At 44.5% G+C, this 22,093-nt stretch overlaps 1 protein-coding gene across 1 annotated transcript; it reads left to right on the top strand.

The window, feature by feature from the left end:
• The first annotated feature begins 195 nt into the window (after positions 1-195).
• On the top strand, positions 196-21,858 carry Recql (RecQ like helicase). Its single transcript, XM_051155538.1, has 14 exons — positions 196-215; positions 5,902-6,099; positions 7,432-7,611; positions 8,686-8,792; positions 10,758-10,956; positions 15,584-15,750; positions 16,460-16,541; positions 17,324-17,472; positions 17,571-17,688; positions 18,174-18,312; positions 19,356-19,447; positions 20,354-20,573; positions 20,860-20,989; positions 21,709-21,858. The coding sequence occupies exons 1-14, from the start codon at positions 200-202 to the stop codon at positions 21,856-21,858; spliced, it is 1,947 nt and encodes a 648-aa protein (XP_051011495.1). The 5' UTR covers positions 196-199.
• The last annotated feature ends 235 nt before the right edge of the window (positions 21,859-22,093 follow it).

The raw sequence follows: 22,093 nt of genomic DNA, 5'->3' as shown, positions 1-22,093 counted from the left end.
CAGTTTTAGCTGATAGGAAAGAAGACGTTGGAAGTGTGTGGCATGGGGATCTACCCCTGAAGACACCTGCCTTGCCTAATCACTTATGCCAGTGCATGCTGGACGGGCTCTCTGCCGACCCCTACAGTATTGCTGGTAGAAAATGTTGTCATGTTTGTTCTTTCACTTTCAGAAGGACATTTGGATCTCCAATTTTAGAATGGCATCCGTCTCAGGTTAGTGGACACAATTATTCTGTATGTTACTGTGTTCTATTTTGGTTTTCTTTTTGATTAAAAAAAGTTTGAAAATTTTTGATCCTAGAAATGATTTTTAAAAGCTTTTTCATTCATATGCACAGCAGAATCTCTCCTAATTTCAGTATTAGTAAGCAAACAGGTCACTGAAGATCAGAGCACTTCCACTGTGCGGCTGTCTTTGCTGTCCATCTGCAGACCCTCTCCACCCAGGCTGAATGCTGCTCTGTGAAGCTCCTCACGGTTCCCTTCCTTCATCCCTGGAGAACGGCTGTCCTCTTTTCTTTTTTCTTTCACCTGCTTAGGGACTTTATATGCAGGGGTGTCTGCATTGGAGGGGACCTCCAATGGCATAATGCCTTCAAGGTACTGTGTATCAAGGCAGAAAGTACTTTCCCTTTTTTATTTCTTGTTTGTTTGTTTGCTTGTTTTTTTTTCCAAGACAAGCTTTCTCTGTGTAGCCTTGGCTGTCTTGGACTCTCTGTAGACCAGACTGGCCTTGAACTCACAGGGGCTGCCTCTGCCTCCCGAGTGCTGGGATTAAAGGTGTGCACCACCACTCCAGGCAGTATTTTTCCCTTTTAGGGCCAGTAATGTTCCATTGTATGTAATCTGCTGCACTGTGTTTTGCTTGTCTATTTATTTGTTGAATAGCTGATGTTCTGTTGTTATATTTTTTCCAAATTTGACAACTCAGATTTTTAATTTTTTAATTGTGTGTTTGTGGTGTGAATATGGGTGTATGTGTGCTACAGCATTTGTGGAGAGGTCAGAGTCAGTTCTCTTTTGACTGTGGATTCTAGGGAGAGAACTCAGGCCACCAGGCGAGCACAGGAAGCATTATTTATTGAGTCATCTCATTGGCCATCTCTTCAATTCTTTCAAGTATACCTAGAATTGGACTTGGTGAATCAAATTGTAATGTTATGTTTAATGTCTTGAGGAGCTGGTGCTGTTTTGCCCAGTGGCTGCATTGTTAAATTCCTATCAGTAGTGCATGGGGCTTCTGAGAATGTTTATGACTGATGTCATGGGGGACTGAGAGCATATAAAGAAGAAAATATAAATCACTCATAACCCCATTGCTCCAGTTAATATGAATGCTAGTTGACATCAGTTTTATTAGTTCTCAACCAAATGTTAACGATTTGTACAGTTCTGGAATGTGATTTGAAAAACAGATATAGAATACAGATACAGTACTAAATGAATTCTGTAATTATTCTATTTTTAATGCTTGAAATGTGTGACATTGTTTTAAACTGACCTTACTTTTGGTCTCTATCTATCTATCTATCTATCTATCTATCTATCTCTTTCCAAGTAGTGCCACATTGGGCATATAGGAATCTAAATCTTTCTTTTTAAGGTTATTGTGTAATTCAGATGTTGATTTCTTTTAAAATATTTATTAATTTATGTATGTGAGCACTCTGTCTTCATACACACCAGAAGAGGTCATCAGATCTTATTACAGATGGTTGTGAGCCACCATGTAGTTTCTGGGAATTGAACTCAGGACCTCTGGAAGAGCGGCCAGTGCTCTTAACCCTCTCTCTAGCCCCTGGAATCTAAATCTTTATGTGGCTCTCTGAGTAGTTTCTTAAGTTCCCAGAAGCAGTCACTCCGTCGTCAACCTTACTCAGATCAGCTCTCAGCGTGTTGATATATTTCCCTTCATTGAAGGTTTCACATGATCAGACTGTGTTGTGATATATGATCTTGTTCTTGGTTTGATTCACAGGTGGCTGGCAAGGGCAGGGGACTTAAACAAGGACAGTTCTCCAGTCTTTTCTGGGTGTAATGGTTATGGCCTGATGCTGCTACCCTAGTTGGGAAACAAGACTGAGTTCTCTAAGAAAAACACTTAGAAAGGGTTTTCTTCTGCATAGAACACACCATGCCACACAAACAGGCATACAGGGTTACAATTTACCTATATGGAAGTAAGTGTGGCTTCATAAGACCTGAGTTTTGGCTTTGTCTGCTCTCATAGTCTGCAGGTGAGTAGACAGTGATAATGATTTCTATAGATCCTTACCCAAGTAGTCTTCCCTTCACAGTCAAGATGAGACTAACAGGTGCTGCTGAACAGGGCTGTGGTGTGGTTGTGGTTGGATTCCACTTTCTGTCTTGCCTACCCAGACTTAAGCTCTCCCAGTGGCTATGATTTAAAACTAACCAAATAGTGGAGCACAGCCATTTTAAGAGGTTAGCCTACTTCATCATACAGACAACAAATGTTCTACCCGTTTGCTGGTCTGTATTTGAAGCACCCTCTGAGATTGCCTTTGGTGTGTTCCTTTGTATTTGAGGAGGAAACCACTTTTTCAGCTTGGGGCATTGCGAGAACATCCACACATGAACCACAAATGTAGGAACACTGGCATGTGCCCCAGTGTCCTCAGCATGCTCTTGAGATGAAGAGGCGGCAGCATGCTCCATGCTCTCTCTTGTCTTGCTCTCCTTCGTGGGCTGCTGAGCTCATTCACCTGCATGTTTCGTCTCACCTCCTGTAACCTGTACCACATAGCCAGCTTTAGAAACACTATTGCTTTGAGCAATATCTCAACAACCAGATTTTCTCATATCCTTAGGCCATCAGGACTTCGTATAGGGGCCCCTAGTGCTGACTTTGTTGCATAGGTTGACACTGACACCTGCATCAGGCAGAATTAGGTTCGAGAAGCAGAAGTGCCATGGCTGTTGGAAGAGATTCACATCAGTGATTAACCCTTACATGACTGTGGGAGGTAGCTAAGCCCTCTCTCTGTGTTGTCTGTGTGTCTGGCGTTAGGCCCGAGGGGCTGGATGACAGGTAGAATGAGAAGGGGCCTAGAACATGGTGACAGCAAAGGCACTGTCTGAGGATGGACTGCTAATTCTTACCACGTGAGTTGCTCCTTGGCTCTCACACACTTTTGAAGATGGCATCAGACTGTCACAGGGCTGCTGTACTTGCACACAGCCTAGCTGAAAGCTCAGGAACTGAGGGAGGATGAGATGTAGAGGCCCTTCCAGCCCTGCTACTTTCCTGAGGTTACCTCACAGCAGTTCCGTGTCAGGGAGGTGACCAGCCTTGATCTGACACTGATTTGTATATATGTAGATATGGAAAGGAGGGCTGTCACTTTCCCTTCTGCTGTCCAGTTCTCCAGCACTGCTCAGGGAAGGGGCAGTGTAGTTCCACCCTGGCAAGGCCACACAGCACAGATCCCACCACTCGGCCTCTGCCTTACTCAACTTACAAATGAAGGCAGTGGTGCAATTGTGCCTCTGCCATGGTGCCACTCTCCCTTGTACAGCCACCCAGAGAGGGCACAGATTGTCTTCATCTCAGTCACCTCCTCGTTAGCTTGAGACTCATAGCCTATTGTAGGGTGTTAACTACTATTAACTGTTTTATGTTAGCTTTTTGGGAAATAGGAGAGGAACAAAGAAATAAAAAACAAAGCCACAAGCATGGCAACGGGCAAATTACAAAGTGAAGGAGAAGGGCATGGTATGCAGGTCTTGTTCTTGGCAGTCGGAGGTCAGGGTTGGTGGTTTAGTGCCACCTTCTCCAGCTTCCTACGTGAGCTGGTTGTGGCTTGTTTCAGTTGGTCTCCTTGAGGGGGTGCTGATGCTCTAAGACAGGCCTTTGTTCTTGCCTTTGTATAAGAATGAGCTTGGCTGATTTCCAGATGGTCTTGTCCACCCGGTGCATTAGCATCTTTATTATTGTTAGTGGACATTCACACAGGACACAAGAGTCTTCACAGTTAATGTTCATGTGGCGTTTCTATACAGTCCTGCCCAGACCCTGAGCAACTTTTCCAGGTTCTTTCTGCCCAGACCTAACCATCCTGCCAGTTTGTCACTGGCGATGGATCAGTACTGATTTGTACCTGAAGCACTTGTGGAACCACAACTACCGCCTGAGGGTCTGCAAACTGGAACTCTATTCTTATTGTTGCCCAAGGCCTCCTGAAATAATTGTGTTCGTTTTTAGACTGTGCCAGTGTGTCACACAGAGTCTTCTACAAGTTGAACCTGCATTGTTTTCTTCCTGTAATAATAAGGATCTGGGTGTAAGGAATTCCCTGAGAGATCATAGGGTCATGAGGTTGATGAGGGGAAGATAGGCTTGTACCTGTTCTTACCATCACTTAGAACCTGTTTGAGCTCATATTTTCATATGCCACCTCCATTATGGTACTGGCAGTCTGCTCTATGAATCAGTGTGCTAAGGGTAGGAAGCACAGGTCACACAGTGACTTAGTTTCTTGGAAGACTTGGGGCTGGCCACAGTTGATTTCAGCAGGAAGGTATCGGTAGAAAATGAATGGCTGCCAGATGTGGTGGCACACATCTGTAATTTCAGTACTCAGGAAGTCAAGGGAAGAGGATTATAAGTTTCAGGCCAGCCTGGATAAGTCAGTGAGACCCTGTCTCAAAATACAAAGAGGACTTAGGCTGCAGATTAGTAGTAGAATGCTTGTGTGGTGCGCCTGAGGCTCTAAGTGCAGTACTGCAAAGATAAAACAACAACAACAACAACAACAACAACAACAACAGTAAGAGCCTGGGTGTGATTGTGGGGATTAGGTAAGCAGCAGTGCCTGGTTAGCTGTGCCAAAAGTGAGGAAGGGAGATGGCCATGAAGCAGGGGAGGCTGCACTCAGACGTGCACGGGTGGGCTTCATCCTGTAGGATAAGGTGGAACTCAGGAGGACAGTATGAAACTCCTCTGGTGCTCACTGGGACCTGTGTCAGCGTGCCACCATGTCCAGGATTCTGTGTCTCCTGCTCAAGAGCTGTGGCCTCAGCCACACAAAGTTGCAAACAAACCTACACCAAATTTCCAGGAACACAGAAAAGTTGCAGGCCACTTGCTGTTCCATGAAGGTTCTGGAGCTCGCTTCTGACCCATGGCAACCGGGGACACCAGCAGATCCTTGATATGAGAGAGGTGCAGGAGCACCTGACCCTATACCCGCCCCCCTCGTGAGGACTTGATGGCTGCTTCATTTCTTCTTTTCATGTCATAACCATAAGACTGTATCACAGGCAGAGGCATTAAAGCACACTGATTACTCAAGCAGGTGTCAGACATTAGCTTTAACATTTCCCTCACTTCCATTGATACGGCATCCAAAATAATCTCACTCTGCTTTCGATACTTGGGTCAATACATGACTCCAGTAGTGGTTAGCGGTTGGCACAGCGCTGTTTGCCATCTCACCTATTCCATTGACCTGTGTGTGGTTGGCAGGTTGTTACCATGTCACCACAGCAGCCGAAACAAGAAGGCTTTCCTGGAGTAATGGCTCCTCAGCAGGTGGCTCGGAGAGATTTAGGAGATTCTCAGACCAGTTCTGTGTGACACTAAGAATGGCGACTGTATTTATTACATGGTTAGCTTCTGACCAGGCGCCCGTCAGGAACTCCCTGTGCTGTCCCACTTACTCTTCCCAACAGTACTGAGGTCCAGGAGCTGGATATTATGGACATCTGGAAGAAGGGGAGATGGAAGTGTTGCCTAGTGTTTTGCTACAATCCCTTGACAGGGAAGGAAACTATTCTCAGCCCTCTGCTCTGCTACTTTTAGGCTTGTAATGTAGACGGAGGAATGTCCAGAAACCAATAGGGAACCTCACACTGTCCGTCCTGTCCCACCTCACAGCTCTGACAGAGGAACTGGAATCCGTAACTAATGAGCTCCATGCGATTGGCATCCAGATTGAAGAACTCACAGAGAGGCAGCAAGAGCTCCTTCAGAAGAAGTCAGTCCTGACGAAGAGAATCAAGCAGTGCTTAGAGGGCTCGGACGTGGAGGCGAGCGGTGACTGTGACTCTTCTCCAGCTGTGTGGAATAAAGAAGGTTTGCCAGTCCCATGCCTACTGGTGGCTTTATTCTAGAATCAAATCACTGCACGAGTGTCAGCTAGCACCAGGAGATAAGGCTGGGGGCATGGGGAGCTTACAGGCAGACCAGTCCTTACCCATGTGCTGTGGGATTTTAGATGTAGACTTGAAAACTGGAGTTTTATTTTCTCAGCATATGGTTTTAGTAGCAAACATCACTGTCTAAAAAATGAATAGGTTATCAGCTACATTTTAAAGCATTAAATAAAACAAAGAGTTAGCCAAATTCTACTCTTTGCCGTAGTGAACACACCCCCTCTCCCCCAGCCCTGTTTCGTTTGTTTTTCCCCTGAGACAGAGTCTATATAGCCCTGGTTGTCGGTGGACTCATATAGACCAATCTGGCACCCCGCTCTCAGAGACCCGACTGTCTCTGCCCCCTGAATGCTGGGATTAAATGCATGTGCCACCACACCCAGCTCAGAACAAACTGTTCCTCATTTAAAATCTTGAATGAAGGGCTAGAGAGATGGCTCAGTGGTTAAGAGCACTGATTGCTGGATTTGGTTCCCAGTGCCTACATAGTGGCTGACATCATCTGTAGCTCCAGTCCCAGGTATCCAGCCCCTTATCTGTCTCTGAAGCATCAAGCACTTATATACATGCTGGCAAACATCCATATACACATGTAAACAATTAAAGACTGTTGTATTAAACATACTTACTACTAAATTTAATGGACTATTTCAAGGAATTACAATTTTGTATGTGTGTGGAAATTAAGTTTCAGTACTGCTCTCTAAATGCAAAATATTTACATACAAACTCTAGAGTTTTGTTAAGTTAATTTATAATTGAGGCTTCAGGGTACTGTGAACTCCTTAGTCACCATTCAGACAATCTCTCCCATGCCTGGCTGAGCACTGCCCTCCTTCAGTGTGCTAATTTTCAGTTACTGGCAAATGTTTACATCAGTTTCTGATGTAATAACCATATAGCAGTCATTATGCTTTTGTTTTGATGACTTATACTAATTTTAAAAAATCAGCCAGGTGTGGTGATGCATGCCTTTAATCCCATCACTAGGGAGGCAGAGGCAGGTGGATTGCTGTAAGTTCAAGGCCAGCCTGGTCTACAAAGTGAGTCCAGGACAGCCAAGGCTACACAGAGAAACCCTGTCTCCAAAAACCAAAAACCAAAAAATAATAATAAAATAAAAAATAAAAATAAAGTAAAAATTTTATAACCATTTGGTAGTTCATAAATACTAAAAGTTTTATGTATGTTTGTATGATTTGATATATTCTAGTAGCTTTATGAAAACAGTGGCCTGTTTTCCTCTTTCTAGATTTTCCATGGTCCGGAAAAGTTAAAGATGTGCTACGAAATGTTTTTAAACTGCAGAAGTTCAGGCCTCTGCAGTTAGAAACCGTCAATGCCACCATGGCTGGAAAGGACATCTTTCTTGTTATGCCCACAGGAGGTGGGAAGAGCTTGTGCTACCAGCTGCCAGCACTGTGCTCAGACGGTAATGTACAACAAAGAACGGCAGAAGTGCAGTGACTAGAGATAAGGCCTCATTTCATTTGTCTGTTAGTAGCGGTTACTTTCTGAAATGGCTTACACTGCAGAAATAACTTATTGAGGATGGAGAGAGAAATGATGAAATCACTGTCGGGCATGTGGGACTCACAGTGGTGACCGGCATTCAGGTGGGCTGGGTGGGAGGAGATGTGGGTTGAGATCTCAGGGCAGACGAGTGAGGCTGCCATGTGCAAGTGTCTTTGCAGTCACCAGAGTAACTGACGGGGCAAGAGTCCTATGAAGGTCTTGAATAAATACACTGAAATCTGTTTCCCCTTTGCCAAATTATTGAGGAATGAAGAGTAGAAATGTAAAGTTGTGACATTTCAACAGCGTATAGCAGCGCACATAAAAACAGTTCTTTAATCACTGCACTGCTCAGTGTTCGCACTCGGCTGACTTCATCTGATGCGAGAGGAGAAGCCCACATGTGCCTGCCGTCCTGAGCAGCACAGCACAGGCTGTGTTCTCTTGCACAGCTGTGGAATAAATTTTCGCCTATACAGCAGTTTAGGACTAGGCTTGGCCTGTGTTATTTCATTGAAATTTTCTATATTGGCTGTTAAAGAGGGTAACAAATTCAAAATAGTAAAATCTGTATGTTTATAGGATTGAAGAAAGGTAGAGATTTAATTTACCTTAAAAATACATATTTTAGTTATTATGTGTGTGAGGGAGTGTACATCTGTGTCCACATGTATGTAGGGAGTCTCTGAGCTCAGAGGAGACATTGAAGTTCTTGGAACTGGAGTTGCAGAGGGTTGGGAATCACCATGTGCTGAGAATTGAATCCCGGGACTGTGTGAGACTCAGCTCTCAACTGCTCAGCCACCTCTCCTATTATATTTGGTCATTTATCTTGCCCATCTCTCTTATTTATGGAGCTAAGAAATAGTTACGCTGATAAATCTGCTTGAAAACTGCCTGAACAATAGGTAGGGCCCACAAGGTACAGCAAGCATCCAGCCCATTGTGCTGGGCGTGTAAAGTTGAAAGTACGTCTGGTTTTCTCTTCCAGGTTTTACACTTGTGATTTGCCCACTCATCTCTCTTATGGAAGATCAGCTGATGGTTTTAAAACAGCTGGGAATTTCAGCTACTATGTTGAATGCTTCTAGCTCTAAGGCAAGTGAATATGGTTTGGGTTTTCAGATGTAAACTCTTAACTGATGTGGGAGTCTCAGTGCGTCTGAGTTGCCTGTAAGTTATAAACCCTAAATATTACATCAAGAGTCACGATCTTCGGCTCATAGGTAGGTGGTGGACAGTGTCTATTTTTGTGGGCTCCATGAGTTAAAAATGCCTCTTTTACTTATAAAGATAAAAAAAAAAGCAAAAAACCATGAAAAGCACTAGTGTTTTATGACACGTGACATCATAGAGTTTGGGTTCAGTGTGCACAGTAAGCTTGTTTCAACCAGCAAGCTCATTCTTGTAGGCACTGCTTTGTCCTACAGCAACTCAGAGCTTAGCGCTGATGGAGACCGTGCGTTTCACATGACAGCCTTCCTCCTGTCTAGCGCTTATTGGGAAGCATTTGCTGACGTGTTTTGTGTTATGTGCTACAAAGGCAAGGCTGCTTGAGTGGGGACAGCACTTGCAGCATGAGTGCAGCCTGAGTTTGGTTCTGGACCCATGTGAAAACTAGACACAGTGGCTCTACTTGTAGCCCTGGAGCTGGGGACGGGAGATCCCTGCAGCTTGCTGGCCAGCTAGCAGAGCCTAAGTGATGAGCTCAAGGCTCAGGGAGAGATTCTGCCTAAAAAAATAAGGTGGGGAACATAGAGGAGGACACTTCACTCTTAACCTCTGGTGTTGGCTACATGTCAACATCTACACATGCGTACACCACACACAGAAAAAGCCAGCAAGGAGTAGCGTTAGTTGTGCATTCTAGTTTAATATGGAACATGAGTTACTAACAGCACAGATTTGTGTGGGGATGGATTTTCTTATCCTTGTCTTCAGATGGACCACTTCCAGGCTGCTCTTCGGAAATTCTGTTACGGCAAATATTGCCATTCACCGTCTATACTTTTTTTTTTTTTCGAGACAGGGTCTCTCTCTGTGTAGCCTTGACTGTCCTGAACTCCCTTTGTAGACCAGGCTGGCCTCGAACTCACAGTGATCCACCTGCCACTGCCTACCAAGGGCTGGGATTAAAGGCATGCACCACCACTGCCAGGCACCATCTGTACATTTAACCCCTTGATTTATTCATATGTAGAAATCCCAGGCCTCATGTTTTAATTGGAAAATTTTAGTTGTGTAACTGTCATTTTGTCCTGTCACACTTCTTAGCGTGTCACTGGAGTTAGGCGTGCCACAGTGCACTCACATGTGGAGGTCAGAGGGCAACTTTCAGGAGTCACTCTCTGCTTGTATCATGTGGATCCCAAGGCGCAAACTCTGGTTGTCAGTTTTGACAGCAGGCTCCTTTGCTGCCTTCTGAGCCGTCGTGCTGGCCCCTCTACATGCCTCTAGTGAAGAGACAAAGATAGCTCAGTGAAACACTAATAGTATTCTGTCTAAATTATTAATACTATAAAATGCTTAGTGGAAAGTATACCCAAGAGTCTACCTATTGAGTAGCTATTTGATAACTTAATTAAAATAGTGATAAAACAGCTAAATATTTTAGTTCTTGGATATATACTTACACATGTAATGAATGAATTTGTAAAACCTACCATTAAGGCAGAGCTACTGTATTTGGTTCACATTTTGGGTTTTATTATTAATTTAAAATTATACACATTCTTTACTGAAAAATTTTGTCACATTCCGTTTCCCTCTCTTTCTCTCTCTCTCTCTCTCTCTCTCTCTCTCTTTTTTTTTTTTTTGCCAAGCGACTGATTTTATTTTCAGCAATCTGGATGTAAGCGAGTCACTAGAATATTGCTCACACAGTTTTCCACAAAGCTTACAGAAGGATGTAGCTTCAGATCTAATGAGCCAGCATCTGCTTCTGGAAGAGCCCTGGCTATTGCTTTGTTGTTGCCTTTTAAAAACAAACACTGAATTTTCACTTAGTATCATGGTCCGGCAGCTCAATTCTACTCTGATTGTGCCTATTTTGTCTTTTAATAGGAACATGTCAAATGGGTTCATGCTGAAATGGTGAATAAAAACTCCCAGTTAAAGCTGATTTATGTGACTCCAGAGAAAATTGCGAAAAGCAAGATGTTCATGTCTAGACTAGAGAAAGCCTATGAGGCTGGGAGATTGACTCGAATCGCAGTGGACGAAGTGCACTGCTGCAGTCAGTGGGGCCATGACTTCAGACCTGGTACGTAGGCTTACACTGTGGCTGGGTGTGCTCAGCTAAGTGTGCTGCAAGTGCCTGCCTCCGCTGAGACTGGCTGCTCATGGAGGGGGTACTGGCTTCCTCTGGCTTCTGTTCATTTTTGCAGCACCTCATCCATGTGGTATTAGCCTGGGAGATACATGCCTCTATTCCATGTTGCTTTCTAGCATTCCAGTCCCTTCTTGACTTTTCCTATTTACTAAGGACTCTGTAGAGCTGTAAATACAAACGCAGTGAACGTGACAATCCTTTACACCCAGATATGCCGTGGTGGCTCTGCTTCTTAACAATTAGACTTTACTATACAACCCACTATCCTGTACAGGAGGGAAAAGAGGTGAAGGGGGACAAGAATAAACCTTCCAGGTATCAGATCCATGAGACGAATCTCTAGGTGTCTCTGGGCCTGCAGGCTGATCCTCTCCCAGATAGAAGCAATTTGCACCCTCGTGGTCCGAACCCAGATAAGCCATCTTAGAAAACACCAGAGAATTCATATAGGAGAGAGACCTTATAAACGTAGTGAATGTGACAGCCCTTTACTGTTTACTTAGCTTTTAAAATACAGTAGAGAATACATAGGGAGAGAACTTTTACAGATGTAGAAGATGAGGAAAAGGACTCATTCACCTCTCAGGGATGAGAAAACATCTGCAAATTCACAGGGGGAAGAAAGTTTCCATAGGAAATAATGTGGCGTTACCCACACACTGTCCCTAGCCACACTTGAGGCCCCACAATAGAGGACCATTACGAACATGAGACCCTTGTGGAAGCCTTAAATAATGCTCAAATCTTAGCATTATCAATCATCAAGAGTTTATGCCGAGGGAAATTCTGAAAATGTGGCAATGTAGGAAAATTTTCATTAAAACTTTCCACTTGTTCAATGTCAATTACTTCATAGTGAAGACAAACCAGAGAAGGCTGAAGAATGTGCTGCTGCTGCGCAGCCGTTTCCTAGAGAATGACCTGAGCTGTTCTGAGGGGAGCTGACTGATGCAGGACATAGTGTTGAGGATAGCCTCAAGACATCCCTGAAGCTGACAGGATTCAAAATGCTTCCCTCACATGAAGACACTCAGACAAATCACACCACTTAGAAGAGGAGACAAACTGAGCCACCAAGACAGGATGCTCTTTAACCTGTGATATGCTGCAGGTGTGCAGTGTTGTTGGGTGTCCAGTTTCATAAGCTATTCACGTGCTTGTTTTGAGTTTCATTATAGCAACTCCCTTTGAGTCCCTTGTGCTCCCATGTGCAACTCCTTCCCCATATTCCTGTAAGCAACTCTAGTAAATCTTGTTGGTTCAACAACAACCCAGTCTCATCTTTCTGGGTTTTTCACCCAGAAAATGTCCCAGCCAGCTCAGAGCAGTTGAAGCTTGATGGGACATTTAGTAACCTGATCCTATAGACGACACCCTAGAGAGTGACTCAGAACTGTCGTATTCTTAGTGACACTTAAGCTGCCAACCTGATCGTATAGACGACACCCTAGAGAGTGACTCAGAATTGTTGTATTTTTTAAAAAGTCTTCGTTAAGGAGAAAGTTTAGCGGGTAAACTACTTGCCATGCAAGTGTATGGACCTATGTTTGAATCCCCAGGGCCCATGTAAAGCTCAACACTCTTGTGTCAAGATGGGAGGGCGGGTCCTTGGAGGCTTGCAGCGTCGCAGGTAGAGGCAGCACAGGAGCAACAGTAAGAGACCTTGTCTCAGCCTGAGCAGGTGAGGAACCAGTACCTAAGACGGTCACTGGCCCCTGCATGGATGTGCTCAAGCATACACGTACATGCACACATCATCATCATCTTCACATTATTATTAGTTTTCCTTTGGTTTTTGAGACAGGGTCTCTCTGTGTAGTCCTGCAACTCTATGTAGTCCAAGCTGGCCTTGAGCTCACAAAGATCTGCTTGCCTCTGCCTCCCATGTGCTGGAATTAAAGGTGTGTGCAACCACACCTGGCCACAATTTTACATTAAGAATTCTTATTCTCTGGCCTTGCTCCCTTTTCCTTCTGTGGCTTTTTTACCCTTAAGGATCTCCTGTGGTCCGTGGGTCCTATGGCTTCTCCATGCAGTCACTGTGCCACAGCCATGGCTTCTGCTGCATTTGCCTTGGGCTGGTAAGCCTGCATCAGGTGAGGGTGGTCCCATCCCTGCTATCTCCATAACTACACTCCTTCCCATCACAGCTCAGCTTCCAGTCAGTCAGTCAGTCAGTCAGTCAGTCAGTCAGTCAGTCATCCCTTTTGCTGTCTACAGCCCTTCAGCAGGTCCCACCTATCAGTACCTGAGTGTTAGTGCCTCAGAGTAGCTCACACTGGTCACCTCATACCGTCACCCTTTCTTCCCCCTTGTTTACCATAAAGTAACAAATGATGTTGAATTTCTTTCTTTCCAGTTTCTCTTTGATTTTTACCTTAAATATCAGTGTTTTCTAGAGCTCTTTTTCTTTTCTCTACATTTCTTCAGTGACCATGATCATATGTCCCAAAGACTGAATTTTTTTTAAAGGTTTTTAAACTTTTTTCTTAAGTATCAACACAAAAACTCTTATTTTAAAAAACATGGTTTGGCCTTTGTGTATGGGCACACCTTACGTGTGCCTGGTGCATGAGAAGCCCAGAAGAGAGTGCTGGTTTCCTGTGGCCTGGTGTGTGAGAAGCCCAGAAGAGAGTGCTGGCTTCCTGTGGCCTGGACTCAGCTACATGTGGGTCCAGGGAATGGAACCCAGTTGAGCAACCAGCGACCTTAATTTCACTTTCTTATCTGTATTGTCACCACAGTTCAGCACTGAAGGGATCTGACATGGCCTGGTAATGGGATTCCCTTCATCTCATGTTTGCCTTTTCTAGCATGATATTTGCATTGCTATCCAAGGTTGATTTCTGTAACAGGAGCCTGTATGTTGACTTGAGAGCTGTGTGATGTCCTCTCTTATCCTCTCAGAAGGAGTCCTGGCTTCTTAGAACAGATGGCTGTATTATTCATAGCTTCTCCTAAGTCTGGTTTCTCATGAGTGTTTCAGCGAGAATGCAGGCAGAAATCAGAGGCACTGTAAATCTGACAGGATTTTTATAAATTGATTATAGGACATAGACTTTGCATAGCTGCAGGTGGAGCTGAGCATAGGAGTCTGAAGGGGTAAGCTTGAGGACCAGCGGGTGACCTCAGAGCACTTTCCTGAGCACTGAAGGAAGACAATCCAGGGCTGGGAGGGCCGCACAGTGTCAGAGGGAAGCGGGGAAGCTCATAGACAGCCCTCTGTGACCCCGCTGTTAAGGTTCTAGCAGGCCCAGTGTTGGTTGTCAAAGCTTGCACTTGGAAGAGGAGTCCAAAGAAGAGTGGAAGAGAGCTAGGTTAACTAGAACTTGCCAGGAAGATGCTCAAAGACAAACAGCTCTTGGTGCTGTGCATGGAGTGGATTCTGGGACATAGAATTCCCTGGCTGGATTTGACAGTAGACCATACCCTGTGCTCTGGCTGCCCTGAGGGGCTTGCTGGTGCCCCTCATTGCTTGGTGCTGCATACTGTCCTGCTCGACCTGTTAGTGAACTTCTGTGTGTTCTTCCAGACCTGACGTAAATGCCATCTCTGAAATCTACAACTTCCCAGGCAGTCCTCTCCTCTTCCAGCACACACATGGCTGTCTTGGCACCTAGCAGTTCCTACCACATTTCCTTTTCAGTTCCTTTCAAACATTTTAAGTACTGAAGGGGAATGAAGGACCACTCTTGTCACGAGTGGATGTGTGTGACAGGTCTGACCCTGCCTGAGTGGTGTCTCTGAAGCAGGCTCTTCTCAAAGCAGTGCTCTTGTCTTGTTCTGCTCTGAACTGCTGCTCTTGGATGGCAGCAGGTGGTAGATGAATGATGATCACACAGGTGCTTGATGGCTTCTGGCTTGCTGCTTGCAGTATAGTGAAGTGCTCTGGTTGGCTCACTGTCTCTTGAGCCATTGTTTAACAACTATACTACAGGGCACAGTTTGACAGCATGCCTAGTATCTCTTATCGCATGACTTTTTCTGGGGCCATCATTGATATTCACCCCAGATAGAGAAGTTAATTGCACAACAAAGAAACAATTCCACACAGGTCCAGCTTGGTGAAGCAGTGGGGGTTATGTTGCTTACAGGAACATGGGTGATTTGGGCAGCTGTGCCACTGAAAAGCTCACCCAGCAAGGATGATGACTCATGAATGCTGCATCAACAGAGTCCTGCTTAGGACTCACAGGCATTACACTGCTGGAGAGCCTCCTTTCCCCCAGTAACTGTTTATTTACATAACCTCATGGAGATGCCTTTTCAGTCATGTGCATTTCTTGAGCCTGAATGGCCTCCTAGGAATGTTTCCGTCAAGAGGAACCTACATACCACCTGCTTTTAACAGGGAGTTAATGTACCCTCTGTCAAGAACATTATTTCTGAAGAAAAGTGCAGCAATGCCTCTGAATTCAGGAAGTGTCACACCTTCAAATTTAGTTATAGCCAACTTTGCAAGTAAAACTGTGGGGCCATCACTCATCTGTGTGCTGTTAAGGGTCGATTTACTCTTTCTCTGAGGGTTCTGAGAGACAGACCATGTCGTCTTTTTCAGATTATAAGGCACTTGGCATTTTGAAGCGCCAGTTTCCCAACACCTCGCTGATTGGGCTGACTGCAACAGCAACTAACCATGTTCTGAAGGACGCACAGAAAATCCTGTGTGTGGAAAGATGTTTGACTTTTACAGTATCTTTCAACCGACCAAATCTTTATTACGAGGTACGAGTACTTCTTCACCATGTTTATTTACACAATGACCTAGTGTAAATGTTTTTAATGTCATCACGCAATCATTAGGACACTCATAAATTAGTGCTTTAGTTTGGCTGTCTTGTGTAGCATGATCCACACAATTAGGCTAAAAAGAAAACAATACTGTGTAGTCTTTTATATACAATTTGAGCAAGTGTGGTATATGTGCTACTTTTTTTCTTACACAGGTTTAAGACTGAGGAGAGTGAAAAAAGAGCTCTACTGACATCTGCGTAACTAAGTAATAGGAACATAAATGCACACTAATGAGTTTGTTAGTATTTCCCATGTGGATTTTATCTAACACGTGCTTGAGGGTAAAATATCCATGTCACTTTCTGATTTCTTTCCAGTTGTTTTAAGAACAGATTTAATCTTTTCATTTTCATTACATCCACACTATGCTTCGTGTTTTTTTAAAGCATCAGACAGTAGAAAAGCATCCACCTTCACAAGCTACCTGCTGTTTCTGTGCCTCCTCTCTGGCAGGTTAGAGACTGAAAATCAAAGGGAGAGGCTGGGAAGAGGCAGGGATGAATCAGGTGGGTGAGTCCTGGGAGGCCAGGAGGGGAGTGACAGGAAAAGACTGCCCACGAGCAAATCACACCTTAGAGGTTGTTAGCAAGCACAGCTTGGCACTGGTGAGTCCACTTTTTAATGGGACAGCATTTTGTAGGTTCGGCAAAAGCCCTCGAGCGCTGAAGACTTTACTGAGGACATTGTAAAGCTCATCAATGGACGGTACAAAGGGCAATCAGGTAATGCTAAAAACAAGGCCTGTTTGTAACATGATCCCTCCAATCATACATGCCTGGTACCTGAAAATGAGATCAAGTCCCTTGGCTTGGTATCAGAGGCTGTGTGGCATCCCTGTCACAGCTGGAATCAAAGCTGCCTGCTTTGCTTTGCTTGCTGTGAAGTAGGGTTGTGACAGTGCTACACACTATTGCACGTCAGTGCCTGTCGTGTACCTTACTGAGTGAGATACAAGACACAGTACCTCACAGGAAGTGCAGCAGGGTAACGTTGGGAGCATCGGTTCCTGAGTCACAGAACTAAGATTACTCAGTGATACTGAAGCCTAGTGTCCCTCTCAGCACTGTCCTCTAGGTTGTTAGTAGAGAGTAATGGTGTCCAGGTAAAAGGAGTTCCTGGTCAAGTAGGTTCCAGACAGGCTACAGCTGTTGTCCCTGCTGGCAGGGGTGGTTACGCATGTGGGGCTGTGCCACCCTGGATAGGGAATGTCACCACATCTCAGCAGTCTTCAGATTCACTCTCCACGGCATCTTACGGAGCTAACATCAGTTTAGGAAGTCTGTGGAGTTGGGGATTAAACCCCAGCAGGTAGCTCAGGGCTCACTTCTGCTTAGGGTGAGCGTATATCAATCCCTGGAGTATACTCAACAGTCAGCCTGTGCTCAGAGGCTTGGCACTTTTGTAACCCACTTCCCCTTTCTGCTGCGTAATGGTTCGGTATCTTGGGCATGTTGCACAGTTAACTCCAGATACATATCTAATACTTGGTCATATTTTACTGCAGGAATCATATACTGCTTTTCTCAGAAAGACTCTGAACAAGTTACCATTAGTTTACAAAAGCTGGGAATTCATGCAGGCACTTACCATGCCAATATGGAACCAGAAGATAAGACCAAGGTTCATACACAGTGGTCAGCCAACGAGCTTCAGGTTAAGTATATGTATTTCCTATGAAAGCCTAACTTTACCTTTAAAAATATTTGAATAACTAAATTAACTGACACATAAATTAATATTACACATTTTAGGTGGTAGTGGCGACAGTGGCCTTTGGCATGGGAATTGATAAGCCAGATGTGAGGTTTGTTATCCATCATTCAATGAGCAAATCCATGGAGAATTACTACCAAGAGAGTGGGCGTGCTGGTACGTAGGCTCCCATCCAGAAGTAATCTCAGGATGCTTTGCAGACATATGTTTAAGAAGTTTTAAGTTTTCAGTACTCAGTTTAAGAAGTTTTAAGTTTTCAGTACTCGTTTTTAGTAGAAATTTGTAGAACATGTCTTTTTAAAGATCATATTTATAGTTATTCACACATATTCTATTGGGATGTTAAGAATTGTTTCTCATATGTTGTAAGATATTATGTTCATGTCTGCCACCTGGACATTTGCTCAGTAGATTCACATGTACACCCTACTCATGGACATTCATTTTTCTGTATTAATAAGCTGATTTTTGATGAGCCTCTTCGTAGCCATTTGAAGCCCCCGGGTAGCTCTTACAGACCAGCTTCACATCTAAAAGCTTCTAGCTGTATTGTCAGGTTTTGTCAGCCGAATGACATATGCTTTTGCATGCTATGGACTTTGGAAAGCAATGATGTAATCCCAAGATTCCTCAAAGCACAGGTCGCGATGACTCGAGAGCAGACTGTATTCTGTATTACGGCTTTGGAGACATATTCAGGATCAGCTCAATGGTGGTCATGGAGAATGTGGGACAGCAGAAACTGTACGAGATGGTGTCATACTGCCAGAGTCTAAGCAAGTGAGCCACCTGCTTTCCTGTACCATGTCATGTGCTGCGTGGCGGTTGAGTACCTACTGAATATACTATTGTTAGTGCTGAAGAACACTGAAAAGCAGATGCCTATGGTGGGGTACCTGGAGCCTTGACTGCATTCATATAAGGAAAAAGGCTCTGTCTGTCTCTGAGCTGACCCTTAAGGCCAGCCTCAGGTTATGAATGAGGCTTTTCCCCCTTAGTTCTGTTGTATAGCTGCCTATAGTGACTGGGAGGTGTGTGGGAAGATAGGTATTGTGGAGTGAAGTTCAGGCATGTCCATTCACCCTGGTTATGAGTCACTGATAATCCAGGGCGGGGTCAAGTTTCTCATTAGGAAATAGATGGCAGTCTCTGCTTACAGCACTCAGCCTCCTCGAGGCCTCAGAGCCTTGACCATCCTGTGTCGTATTACTTGTCACAGACGAGTTGAGAAATGTTGAAGGCAGCAGTGACCTGCCAATGATAGAAATGGTATTTTCTTTCCAACTGATGCGTCAGTAGTCAAAAGAACGGAGAAAGTGGAAATTCCTTTGAAAGTCCAGGAGACTCTTGTGAAGACCATTTTCAGATTTAGCCTAAAATACAAGAAACTACTTTATCATCAAGGACATTCTCCTCAAAGTTAGACAGGTAACTTCTGGAGCAATGGTTGTCAACACAGTGCTGACACTAGGAGTCCCCTGAGACTCCCTGGGTGGGTCCACTGTAGTCACAGGGGTCCTGAAGTGGCCAAAGCAGTAGAGAGGTCAGTTTGTTGTGATGGGAAAAGACTGAGCCCTCAGTTGGTAGCTCTACAGGCAGAGGCCCAGCAACCAAGGAGTGGGGGCAGCATCTAGAGGGTTACGGGAACAGAGACATCCTGCCGTCTGTCACCGTGACTTTGACATTTTTACACAATGGTGAGATAATACATTTGTGTGGACATAGTCACATCTGTGGGACTGTGATGGCAGCAGCAGACAACCAGCAGGACCTGTGTGTGCTCTGAAGCAGAGTCAGAAACCGTCTTTCTCGTGTGTCTGCAGGTGTCGCCGTGTGCTGATAGCACAACATTTTGATGAAGTGTGGAATGCAGATGCCTGCAACAAAATGTGTGACAACTGCTGCAAAGACATTTGTAAGCTTGTTTTAGACTCTTAAGGGCTCAGTGCAGATGCCTATGGTGGGGTGCCTGCATGTGGTAACTGTTAGACCCTCCAAACAGATCTAAAAGACAAACTGATTAGAATTTTTCAGATTCAAAAGTGATACAAATTTTGGAAACAAAGGTCAGTCAAATGTGCATGACACATTGCATTGCAATGCACTGAGAGCATTAGAACTGTAAGGTAAAATTAGAACTCCTGGGAATAGAAATACTGCTACACAAGGAAAGGCTAATGTTATGACAATCTCTAGTATTTTATACTCTTCTTGATAAGTCAGTGGCTTCTCAGGGTACAGGAACCCATGTCTGGTGCTGTGTTCTTGAGAAGCTGGACTGAGCGGCAATCTCTGGAGGACCCTGAGTTCCGGTGCTGCAGTGGCTGGAGGTCTCTACACCTTGACAGCTACAGATACTGATTACTAGCTCACAAGGCTGTCTTACAGAGACCAAACTCATGTGAATGTGACATGTAAGTCAGGGTGCTAAGACTAGTATTTGGGGACTTCTATCCAGAATGATCTCAGGAGCCTAGACTGGCTTTCAGAGTGTGGTGTCATGAGCAGAATCACATAACAAAGTGTGGCTAGCACTGTCTCCTGCAGTGTACACCCCCCAGTGATGTCTGGCAGACACTTGTTACTGGAGCACACTGCGGCTTTAATAGCTAGGTCATTTTCTTTACATCATCATAACCCTATGTGGGTTTAGGAACAGAACTTGGTCTGGTGATAAAGCCTTGAGGAACACCCTGGTCTTAATTCTGAGCACGTTGAAGAATGTGTAAGGGCCCACAGTGCTAACTGAGCCAGTTGCAGCAGAGGGCTTCTCCCCCTCACCCCTAGATCCCAGTTGCCCATCATGTCCGTGTCCTTGCAGTGTTTGAGAAAAAGAATATAACACAGCATTGCAGAGACCTCATCAAGATTCTGAAGCAGGCAGAAGGGCTGAATGAAAAGCTCACCCCACTGAAGCTGATGGACTCTTGGATGGGAAAGGGAGCGGCCAAGTTGAGAGTGGCTGGCCTCGTTGCCCCCAGCCTTCCCCGAGAAGACCTGGAGAAGATCATCGCACATGCTCTCCTGCAGCAGTATCTCAAGTACACAGCCCTCTGTCTGTTGTGTCTTCATGTTTCTCCCACTGTAACTGGGCCAGTCAACAGCTTGGCAGTTGTTTGACGTGACTGTGCAGCTTTATAGTTTTTAACTTTGATAAGAAAGTTCAAACAAAACAAAAATCCCCAACCTATTTCCTTTAAGGATTATATTTGTGTTGGTCTAGTGTGGTTTTTATTTTTTATATTTATGTTATTTAAAATTATATTCCTTTAAAAATGTTTTCTGTGACTCCTTCCAAGTTTTGTGCTTTGCTCTATTCTTCCACAGAGAAGACTACAGTTTCACAGCTTACGCTACCATTTCGTATCTGAAGGTGGGACCCAGAGCCAGTCTTCTCAGCAGTGAGGCCCATGCTGTCACTATGCAAGTGAAGAGGCCCGCCCGGACCAGCGTCAGGGTAACTGGCTGTTTACCTTTAGCATGTGCCTGAAGCCTTCAGTTTGCCTTTCTGTCGTCCTTCACTGTTTGCTCGGACACAGATGATGTCAGTTTTCTTCCTGTGTTTTGATTTTGGACAGATAAGAGGTGGAGTGCTAAAAATAATTAAAAAAAAAAAAAGTGGAGCGCTTTAGACTGGCTCTATGTAGAGTGAGGACTCCATTTAAAGTCTTAATTCATGAAAAAAAAAAAAAAGTCTTAATTCATGAGATACTTCCCTCATAATACTAGGCAGGATCTGTTCCAGTTAAGAAGCCTCTGCTGGAGTCAGCAAGATGGCTTAGTGATACAAGTCCTTTCTCTGACTCCGACAACCTGAGCTCCATCCACCCCTGGACTAGTTCCTGTGAGCTGTCCTCTGACCTCCGCAGTGTGCATAGACGTACACAATAAATAAATAAAAGTGTCCAAAAAAAAAAAAAAAGTCTGCTCTCTAGAGGCTGCAGGCCAGTGTTAGCTCTGCGGTGGCAGCCTCTGGGAACTGCATGCCCTCTTCCCGGTGTGTCTCGCCACGTCCCTATTCTACTTCAGACAGTGGCCCATATTTGATTCCAAACTGTAGACAGGGACCAGACCCCTTAAAGAGCTGACTGAGACAGAAGGGGCTGAAACTGCTGGGCTCATGAGAAAGCCGAGTGGCTGGACGTTGACAGGTGCTGCTATGTTACTCTGTTGCAGGCTGCATCATCTGAAGCTTGCCAGTCAGAGCGTGCAGATGCGAAAGAGGAAGAAAAAAGCTCAGAGAACTTCCCGAAGTCTACAAACATGCTTCAGCCTTCTGGCTCTAAGAACACAGGAGCGAAGAAAAGAAAACGTGATGACGCCTGAGCTACTTCACCTTGCACAAAATAGCCGCTTATGCATTTTTATGTCTCCATGATTTTTATACTTAATCATGTTTGATTTTTTGAACAATTTCATGTTTTATACATATAAAGCTATATTTTCAGAGCTTACCTTATACAGTAATGAAAAATACATCTTTTATGTAAACCTGTCTTAATGTAATGTATCTGAGGTTAAGGCCACATAACTGTTGTAAACTCGTTTGCCTTGCCATGCC

Source organism: Acomys russatus, chromosome 13 (genome assembly GCF_903995435.1).
Source record: "Acomys russatus chromosome 13, mAcoRus1.1, whole genome shotgun sequence".
In the NCBI taxonomy this organism is placed as follows: domain Eukaryota; kingdom Metazoa; phylum Chordata; class Mammalia; order Rodentia; family Muridae; genus Acomys; species Acomys russatus.
This window is presented reverse-complemented; position numbering and strand designations above follow the sequence as displayed.

Excerpts from the sequence above, each read along its gene's own strand:
- Recql (XM_051155538.1), top strand. Across the intron at positions 10,957-15,583 it reads GGGCCATGACTTCAGACCTG|ATTATAAGGCACTTGGCATT; the intron begins GTACGTAGGCTT and ends CGTCTTTTTCAG. Across the intron at positions 20,574-20,859 it reads CTCCTGCAGCAGTATCTCAA|AGAAGACTACAGTTTCACAG; the intron begins GTACACAGCCCT and ends ATTCTTCCACAG.